The sequence below is a fragment of the Sinocyclocheilus rhinocerous genome, unplaced genomic scaffold (assembly GCF_001515625.1).
Source record: "Sinocyclocheilus rhinocerous isolate Xijiao unplaced genomic scaffold, SAMN03320098_v1.1 scaffold2046, whole genome shotgun sequence".
NCBI lineage: Eukaryota > Metazoa > Chordata > Actinopteri > Cypriniformes > Cyprinidae > Sinocyclocheilus > Sinocyclocheilus rhinocerous.
Window position 1 is genome coordinate 6,830 of NW_015639535.1, and position 10,230 is coordinate 17,059.

The 10,230-nt window shown below is 41.3% G+C and overlaps 2 protein-coding genes across 2 annotated transcripts; both read left to right on the forward strand.

Moving 5' to 3' along the window:
* The first annotated feature begins 656 nt into the window (after positions 1-656).
* On the forward strand, positions 657-1,798 carry LOC107751485 (uncharacterized). Its single transcript, XM_016567225.1, has 2 exons — positions 657-1,220; positions 1,297-1,798. The coding sequence occupies exons 1-2, from the start codon at positions 735-737 to the stop codon at positions 1,528-1,530; spliced, it is 720 nt and encodes a 239-aa protein (XP_016422711.1). The 5' UTR covers positions 657-734; the 3' UTR covers positions 1,531-1,798.
* A 2,029-nt stretch (positions 1,799-3,827) lies between these two features.
* LOC107751481 (uncharacterized) lies at positions 3,828-4,894 on the forward strand. Its single transcript, XM_016567222.1, has 2 exons — positions 3,828-4,298; positions 4,724-4,894. The coding sequence occupies exons 1-2, from the start codon at positions 3,828-3,830 to the stop codon at positions 4,892-4,894; spliced, it is 642 nt and encodes a 213-aa protein (XP_016422708.1).
* Positions 4,895-10,230: the final 5,336 nt, after the last annotated feature.

Consider the following 10,230-nt stretch of genomic DNA (forward strand, 5'->3'; position numbering starts at 1 on the left):
TTCTTAGTAACTGTAACTGATTACAGATACATTTATTTTGTAATTAAATTACGTAACGCCGTCCGTTGTAACTAGTTACTCCCCAACACTGGTTATCACTAAGCAGACTATACAACTCTAATAAACATAAAATTGCATAGCACACACAAAAATAGGCTCATATTAAAATTATTTGTTCTTTCCCACAATTTATATGTAAAGCCTAACTTACTGGCCGCTGCTGTGTAACATCAGAGTAATTACATGATAAATCTAATATAAAGTGTAACACTTTCTTCACCAAAAAGTGCTGTTAGTCCTGTTACACATTTGTACTTTCATTACCAAAAAGTGTTGTTACCAATGTCCTGTTACACATTTGTACTTACACATACCATTCAGTGGGTTGTTACATATGTGTAGTTACACAAACATTAGAGCTGTAGATACTATGTACCAATGTGTACTTACACTGTGGTTACATACTATGTACACATCTAGTTACTATGTAAGTACACAGGTATTAGGGACACTTAATATAAAGTGGGACCCAGCATTTAGATATACCTTTTTCATTTTTGTTGTGCTAAATGTTCCTTGCACCATTGATGTTCAAAACATATTCAGTCATTCTGCTGATATTAATAATATTTTTGTATCTTCTTCATTAAAGGGCATCTGACCAGAATTTGTGCACTTGTGAACTGGACTACAGACTATAAGAGAGATAGAAGCAGCCAAAATCATCTCAGAAGATGTCATTGCTACAGAAACAAAGAGAAATCCTGAAAACCTTTGCTGCCTTCGGCTCTGTTACACTGAGCTTTTTGTTATTTGGATTTATGGTTGTGATGAATCATACCTTCACATGCCCGTGCAGATCTGATCAGAATACAACGCTAACAGTGTCCATCTTCATTGGACCTGCTTTTTTTGCCTTGGTTATAATGTTCCACATGTTAAGGCCTCTTAGATATGGATGGTTTCATTGCCCCAAAGGAGCATATGATGATAATCGGCAGAACTGGCCTAAAGCTCTCATATCTTGTCTGATTCCATCTGTAATGTGGATCTTCATGTTGTTACTTGATGGTGATTATGTTGCTTGTGCCATGACAGAATGGAAGGGAGTTTATGTTCCTAATTTTGATCAAAACAAGTCGTGGTGTAAACCTATCGAAGGATTGCGAAATGAGACAGAGTTACGAGATTTGACGCGCAAATATATTCATCAGTCTCAGGTAAATTGCATGAATTACATCTGATGTACAAAACACACAACATACATTCAACTATGTTTTTTTCTTTTTCTTTCAGTGTGCAGGTTATGTTGTGATCTCTATCTTCAGTGCCTTGTCACTTGCTGTTGTGGGTATTCATGACTGCTGCATTAGTGGAAAATGTGACCGCTGCCCAAGTCGGCTGTTGTTATTCTGTGGACGAATAGAGAGACACAGTGAAGAAAATGACCAAGGACAGGATGATGTAGAGCTCAGCCCCACCTCCACCATCAGTACACACCCACTTGTTGTTTTTTCAAAAAGAGAATAAACAGCTTAATTTTCTTAATTCTCTTTTTGCATGTATGCATGACTCTTCTCTTTATTATAGTAAGATGACAGCATGAAAAGCATGAAAACAATTATTTAACATTTCAACATTTAATTATCAAGACATAATTAAGTTACAGTTCACAAGTTTTTGTCACAATAACCCAACAAACTATAGCACTATAACCATATGTCAACCATGTTTAACATATATAAATATATAAGGAGCATAGAATATGTTTTAAGAAACAATACTGCACAAATAAAGAAAGTAGACTGATTTCTGTGGTTGTTATGATTTTGTGGCATCTTGTTGCTTATCTGTTTTGTGTTTGTGAATTTATTTGCTGCTGGCAGTAAATAAGAAATATATTTGAAATATATCTTTCTGCTTTAAATGCAGAATACATGGAGTCACCTACAACACTCCCCCCTCCCTTTTTTTGCCTGATAGTTCATGTAGAGTTTAAAAGTAAACTAATAATGCTTAATGCGATTTATTAAGACCAGCCATCGTGAAACTGATGGAAATGTCCAACAGGTGACTTTGTGAAAATGTAAGGGAAGCTTTGGTATTTTAATTATTCATACCTAAGTTATATTTTACAGTGTTTTCAAACAGCATTTCAGTAACCACAAAAGTTTACAAATAAACTAAAGTATAGTCTGAGTTATTTATTTAGTTATGTATTTATTTATTTTATGTATTTATTTTCCTGCGGAAACTAGCAGCTGTTCGAGCACTTTCAGTAACAGACGGTGCATCAACAAAGTATGTAAGTACATTGTTTATCACTTTATTAGCAGTTTAATTAAAAAAACATATTTTTAATATGACTATGTGTTTTTGTCATAAATGATTTATTCGGTTTTACATAGTTTTGTGTGTTTTTATGTAACCTTTGCATCTTTGTCAGAAGTCAGAAACACTTCATCTAATGTCTTCTAATTTGATGATATGAGTTTAAATTGAGTGTAAATATCTGCTGTATGCTGTCATGTACAATGATATGGGATAATGCTGTTTGTTTTCATTTTGTTGGACAAACACAATCTAATTTAGTTCTGATGAATTTCATTGAATTTAGTTCAATGGAGCGTGTCTGATTTACTCCCAATCTAAAAGAATGAAGTTTACTCCCGTTTGCATGCCATTGTTCTTTTTCAATGTTCCTTGTCTCATAGTTTATGATTAATGACCATGTAAATAGTTAATAATAACGATCCCAAATCCCTGTATATGAGATTTGCTGATACACATTGTTCTGTAAACAAATATATGATCTTAACTGTTTAAAAGGTCTCAGTCATTCATTCGGTCCGAAGTAAGCCTGTGAACTTCAAAGTGGCCAGTTTCTCATTGTTCATGAAAGATGGTGTTTCTTGAGTTGTTTTTGAACAATTCAGAAAAACCAGATGGAAAAACAGCTTCTTTTGGTGCTCTGCATTTTTGCTTTGCACTAATTGGACTGGAGAAGTTGATGGATCAGGAATTTTCCTGCCCATGTAACCCTGGGTTTAACATGGAGCTGATCAGCTTCATCTTTCTTGGACCTGCTCTTCTGGCTCTGACTATGATGATGTTCATCCAAAGACCTTGCAGACGTTCATCTTTTCATTGTGCTGGGCTCTTTTTATTTAGTCTGATTCCGCCTTCATTGTGGATGTTTCTGTTGCTGTTTGAGGGTGAATATGTTGCGCGTGGCATGGCACACTGGGAAGGAGATTACGTCTTGGATGAAGAGCTCCAGATTAAATGGTGCAAACCCACTGGAGTAAGGGACGGTAAAGTGAATGAAACAGAACTGCGAGAACTCGTCCGGTTTGCTTGTATTTTCTGGAAATGTATTAAATGTAGAACTTTTATACAAAACGATGTACACAGTTTACTGGTCCGTCTTCACTTTGGGTTGAAGTGTTTTTAATTACAAAATAAACTAGCTTGATATTGCACTGTGCAATCGTACAGGTTGCTGTTGAATAAGGGGACATGTAGGACATTTATTATTTAAATACATACAGATACACCTAATGTGATTTTGGACCAAGAACTATGAAATAAAATGTGTTTTCTTGTCATTTTCAATGCGTTTAGTTGTTATTGAAATGTACACTTATTTGCATACATAATGTAAGAACAATGGCTTATTCATGTTGCGTGTAGAATTATTTTCATTTTCTTCCTTGTTTAACAGGTTTGATCCACTATAATTTCCATTTCAGGAAAAACGGAGGACATTGCCTTACAACAGAAGGTGTGCAAAGCCTCATCAAAGTGACCGAATTACATTGGTGAAGATGTCGTTACCAGAACAATTTGCGAACAACCTGGAAAATCAGCTCAGAAAAACTCCAGGATTTGGCACGTTGCCATTTACCGTTGTATTAATCGGACTGGAATTGTTAATGGATCAGGGATTTTCGTGCCCATGTACCCCAGGCCTTAACGCAGTACTGATCAGCTTCATCTTTCTTGGACCTGCTCTTCTGGCTCTGACTATGATGATGTTCATCCAAAGACCTTGCAGACGTTCATCTTCTCATTGTGCTGGGCTCTTTTTATTTAGTCTGATTCCGCCTTCATTGTGGATGTTTCTGTTGCTGTTTGAAGGTGAATATGTTGCGTGTGGCATGGCACACTGGGAAGGAGATTACGTCTTGGATGAAGAGCTCCAGATAAAATGGTGCAAACCCACTGGAGTAGGGGACGGTAAAGTAAATGGAACAGAACTGCGAGAACTGACCGAAAAAAATATTTTTTACTCAAGAGTGAGTCTACTGTACATTTTTTACTTTTTTTTTTTTTTTACCATATTATCAACTATATATATTATTTTTCGGTAACACTTTATTTTAGGGTCTCTTAACTAGTTGCTTGTTAGCATGCATATTACTAGAATAGCCATTTATTAGTACTAATTAAGCACATATTAATGCCTTATTCTGCATGACCTTATTCTACAATCCTAATCCTACCCAAAACCTCAAATTAAAAACTACCTCAGCAACTATTAATTAGCAGCAAATTAGGAATTTATTGAGGGGAAAGTCGTAGTTAATAGTGAATAAGTGTTCCCTATTCTAAAGTGTTACCCTTTACTTAAAGCAGACAAAGAACACTTATAATAGTAAATAATTGTTCCCTATTCTAAAGTGTTAGCTATTTTCCTTACTTTTGTGTGTGTGTTTATTAGGTTTCAGCTTTAGTTCTGCTCACAGTCCTCACTGTTGTTGTCATTGCTGTTGTAAGCGTTTGGGATTGTAGAACAAGATGTTTGGAGCATCAGGAAAAGCGGGATAAACCAGCACAACTATCAGAGGCATCCATCTACGGTTCAGAGGTTGAACTACAGCGGCCCGTCTGAACTCATCAGGGTGATCTGCATACAAATGCACCTAGATTAAGACTGTTACAAGGAACAACTTGAATCATGGGTCATTTCTAGGGTGACGTCTACTGTTTTGACAAAACTATATGGATTTACTGCATTTGTACCTAATAAATTGTTTGCTAATGCATCTCTGTGGTTTGCTGTATTGTCTTGGTGTAACTATATATATATATATATATATATATATGTTCAATTAGAATTCTAGCTCTGTTAAGTAATATGTATGATAATAGTGTGGATGTGAAATATAATAAACAATTAAAAACAATGTAAACCCAAAGCTTGTATCTTAATGTTACTCACAAAGTAATGTCACTCACTCAAAAAAAAAGTGCTTTCTTAATGGTTTAAAATGCTGTTTAATATATTGAATTCTTTTAAATTTGGCTTAAAAATTTGAGACTTAAGAGCTATTTGTACCATATGCATGCAGTAAAGTGTAAAATGTAGGTGAAATGACAGTCATTGACAGCAATGACTGAAATGCATTTTTACTGGGGAAAGAAATAATAATAATAAACAAAAAAAAATCAATTTAACCTTCTCCTCTAGCATTTTAATTCATAAAGTAAACAAGTTTTAAAAGTGGAAAAATCATCAAAACTGTTAACCATTTCAAAGAAGTAACAAGCATCAAAAAATGCAAATGCATTTCAACTTTTTTCATAAGAACATGAATTCTTACACTGCCGTTTCAAGTGTACTATAATCCTCAAAATACACAGGGTGGTGATCGCTCCTGTTGTATTTAGACAGAAATCGGAAACCTGTTGTTGCGCAATGCGACATTTATACCTGTATATATATATATATATGTTCAATTAAAATTCTAGCTCTGTTAAGTAATATGTATGATAATAGTGTGGATGTGAAATATAATAAACAATTAAAAACAATGTAAACCCAAAGCTTGTATCTTAATGTTACTCACAAAGTAATGTCACTCACTCAAAAAAAAAGTGCTTTCTTAATGGTTTAAAATGCTGTTTAATATATTGAATTCTTTTAAATTTGGCTTAAAAATTTGAGACTTAAGAGCTATTTGTACCATATGCATGCAGTAAAGTGTAAAATGTAGGTGAAATGACAGTCATTGACAGCAATGACTGAAATGCATTTTTACTGGGGAAAGAAATAATAATAATAAACAAAAAAAAATCAATTTAACCTTCTCCTCTAGCATTTTAATTCATAAAGTAAACAAGTTTTAAAAGTGGAAAAATCATCAAAACTGTTAACCATTTCAAAGAAGTAACAAGCATCAAAAAATGCAAATGCATTTCAACTTTTTTCATAAGAACATGAATTCTTACACTGCCGTTTCAAGTGTACTATAATCCTCAAAATACACAGGGTGGTGATCGCTCCTGTTGTATTTAGACAGAAATCGGAAACCTGTTGTTGCGCAATGCGACATTTATACCTGTTTGCTTCTTCCCAGATTCTGGATGCACAAATCAGTATTAGTAATTGAGATTGACAGAATCGGCTGACCAATGGCAAGTACCGGAAGAGTGAAAGTGAAAATGTGAAAAAAAGGAAAAAGAACAAACGACACCTACCTGGATGTGACACTATCACCTGAACGAGTAAGTTTAAAACTTTTTTTACTCTGCTATTATATTACCTGTATTGAAGAAATTTTGAAAATGATTTTTATTCTTTTCATTGAAGAGGATCTAACTATTCTCTCTTGTGGAAGAAACTACAGACATTTCCACAAACTGTAAAAGAGGAACAGACAAAATTACTTGAGACAGAATTCCTACGGTTTTGAAGATGCAACTAAAAACTTTTTTTAAAGCAGCAGTTAAGCTGATTTCCAAAAAAATTGCCATCACCTCTGTTCCATTGAGCTTTATGTTATTGGGTTTGCAGGCGTTGATTGATGTCCAGTTCCCTTTCAGTCGGTCACTCTCGACGTCAAGTCGGTGACCGATGAATTGGGATCTCGCTTAGAGAGACCAATCCACTTCGAGTGTAAACTAAACGAGCCAATGCACATTGGCATGCGATAATTGCATCCAGCTGCCGCTGATCACAGCGTGAGCATAAAAAGGCAGCCGGTGCAACGCATACCAGCTTTTCGCTTTGGAGCCGAGCGACAACATCGTTCTGTTCCTACAAAACTGCTTCGTGTGTGACGAGCTTAGCGCGCTCTAGGGAGCTTCTTGTGTTGGTGGACGGCGCTTCAGCAGTGGTTGTTCCTTTGTCGAGTGGGTTGCGCACTTCAGGCTGCATTACCCCCTGTTGTGCTGTAAGCGGCCATCTCCCCTGTGTGTCTCAGCATGTAAAAGAGCATTTCCCTGAAAGAGCCTTTTTCTCTAAAAGAGCTTACACGTCTTTTTAAAGATGCTGTTTCACCCGTGCGTTTCTGCATGCGGTCGTTACCTGGCGTCGTGTGATGGTCATTAAACCAGATGTTTGGGCATTAAACATGCTGAGGTGGCGTTAGCGGATGAGTCATGTTCCCATTGCGGGAAGATGACCATCTTGGAGCTGCGGGCCAGGCTCCGTTTCCTCCAGGGGGCGGAGCTCCTCCGGGACGGTGGCAACGCCTGAATCGGATCCGGAGATGGCGGCTAAGCTTTCCCGGGCCGCCGAGCAGTTACACCGCTGGGCCTCCGAGGTGGGCGTGGCAGCGCGGAACTCACCGGGTCCAAGTTACACCGGCCTGTCACCAAACCTTCACCCCGTGGTCAGACCTTGCGTTTCTCTGGGCAGGGGTGCCCCTAGAACTGGTCTCCAGGCATGCTGTGGTTTACAAGGATTCCTCCACCACCAGCTGGGGGGCCACGTACAACAGGCACGCAGTGTCGGGGGTATAGACGGGCCCCCAACTACACTGGCATATCAATTGCCTAGAGTTGTTAGCAGTGCGCCTTGCCTTGAAACGTCTCAAAGGGAGCTTACAAGGCAAGCAGGTGCTGGTCCGAACGGACAACACGGCGACCGTTGCGCACATCAACCGACAAGGTGGTCTGCGGTTTGCCTCTCCAGAAACCTCTCACTGCCAGTTGTTTTCCTCCCTGACCGAGGGAACACTCAGCATGGACGCACTGGCACATAGCTGGCCGTGGGGCCTGCGCAAGTATGCGTTTCCCCCAGTGAGCCCAGCGAGAGCACCGTCTACGAGACACGCTTACGCCTTGAAGTGGAACCTGTACGTCGAGTGGTGTTCTTCTCACCGAGAAGACCCCGGAAATGCCCGATTAGGGTCGTGCTTTCCTTTTTGCAGCAAGGGTTGGAGCGAAGGCTGTCTCCCTCCACCCTTAAAGTCTATGTCACTGCGATTGCTGCTAACCATGACCCTGTGGAAGGGAAGCCGGTAGGGAAGCATGACCTGGTCATCAGATTCCTTAGGGGGGCGAGAAGGTTAAATCCTCCCCGGACCCCCTCTATACCCTCTTGGTAACTGTATCTAGTGCTCAAAGCACTACAGCAGGGCCCATTTGAGCCTTTGCAGTCAGTCGAGCTAAAGTGTCTTTCAATGAAAACTCTGCTCCTGCTTGCACTGGCCTCCATCAAGAGGGAAGGGGACCTGCACGCATTTTCGGTCGACGATTCGTGCTTAGAGTTTGGGCCGGCTGACTCCCAGGTAATATTGAGGCCCTGTCCCCAATGTGCCCAAGATTCCTACTACCCCCTTCAGGGATCAGGTAGTGAACCTGCAAGCGCTGCCCCCGGAGGAAGCAGACCCAGCCATAGCTTTGCTTTGTCCCGTCCGAGCCTTGAGATGGTACGTAGACCGGACACAAAGCTTTAGGACCTCAGACCAGCTCTTTGTCTGTTACGGAGAGCAAGGGTTGGAGCGAAGGCTGTCTCCCTCCACCCTTAAAGTCTATGTCACTGCGATTGCTGCTAACCATGACCCTGTGGAAGGGAAGTCGGTAGGGAAGCATGACCTGGTCATCAGATTCCTTAGGGGGGCGAGAAGGTTAAATCCTCCCCGGACCCCCTCTATACCCTCTTGGTAACTGTATCTAGTGCTCAAAGCACTACAGCAGGGCCCATTTGAGCCTTTGCAGTCAGTCGAGCTAAAGTGTCTTTCAATGAAAACTCTGCTCCTGCTTGCACTGGCCTCCATCAAGAGGGAAGGGGACCTGCACGCATTCGTGGGAGGAGGCAGACCCAGCCCTAGCTTTGCTCTGTCCCGTCCGAGCCCTGAGATGCTACGTAGACCGGACACAAAGCTTTAGGACCTCAGACCAGCTCTTTGTCTGTTACGGAGGCCGGCAGAAGGGGAAGGCCATCTCTAAGCAGAGGATGGCCCACTGGGTAGTGGATGCCATCACCCTGGCTTATCAGGCACAGGGTGTGCCCTACCCGCTGCGGTTGCGAGCTCACTCTACTAGAAGTGTTGCATCCTCCTGGGCTTGTGGCGCCTCGCTGACAGATATTTGTAGAGCTGCGGCCTGGGTGACCCCCAACACGTTCGCTAGATTATATTTCCTTCGTGTGGACCCGGTATCCTCCTGTGTTCTCACCTCAAACGGGTAGAGGTACTGAGAGGCCCCTATTTAGTGTCGGCTTGCTAAAACTGCTCCAGAGTGTCCGTACTGTAGACCCTGTCGAGCTCCTCCATCCCCTCGGCAGCCAGACGTGGCGGAACGTCCGGCGCCAGGCCCTCACTCGATGAATCCGTGAGAACCGGTAGAGGACTAGGTTACATATGTAGAGACCTGAGTGGATCCCATATGTGTAAAGTCCACGGTATAGCCTCAGAGCCTGTTTCCCCGGCAGACTTCTGCCATTTCCAAGAGGGTTATAATCACCTCTAATCTTCCATATGCACCTAAACGGATGTTCATATGTGTAAGTGCTTCCGAAACCTCCTTCGGGAAGGATGGGGCTTCCGCAACGTTCCTGTTTCAAGTGGAACGGGTACGATTTCCCAGTGTTATCGAATCTCACTGAGTGGATAGTGCTATGACAACGGTGACTGGTCTTCTTGTTGCGAGCCCCGGCCTACACCAAAAAGGGGCGCATGCGGCTCGCACAGGACACTGGAAGGGGGCAGCGTCCATGGCGCTTTGGTAGGGATCCCAATTCGTCAGTCACCGGGTTACCGGCTCGGCTCCTCAGCGAAAACCTGGTAGGCGTTGCTCCGGCTGCCCTTTTATGCTCACGCTGTGATCAGCGGCAGCTGGATGCAATTATCGCATGCCAATGTGCATTGCTTCGTTTAGTTTAAACTCAAAGTGGATTGGTCTCTCTAGAAGAATCCCAATTTGTCGGTCACCGATGTGACGTCTCCATTCCCTCCTTCAGGGAACGAGGGTTACATACGTAACCGAGACGTTCTCATG

Bases quoted from the DNA above. Each gene is read 5' to 3' on its own strand.
- LOC107751485 (XM_016567225.1), top strand. From the start codon at position 735: ATGTCATTGCTACAGAAACAAAGAGAAATCCTGAAAACCTTTGCTGCC. The intron at 1,221-1,296 runs GTAAATTGCATG...TTTTTCTTTCAG, and splicing joins AATATATTCATCAGTCTCAG to TGTGCAGGTTATGTTGTGAT.
- LOC107751481 (XM_016567222.1), top strand. From the start codon at position 3,828: ATGTCGTTACCAGAACAATTTGCGAACAACCTGGAAAATCAGCTCAGA. The intron at 4,299-4,723 runs GTGAGTCTACTG...TGTGTTTATTAG, and splicing joins AAAATATTTTTTACTCAAGA to GTTTCAGCTTTAGTTCTGCT.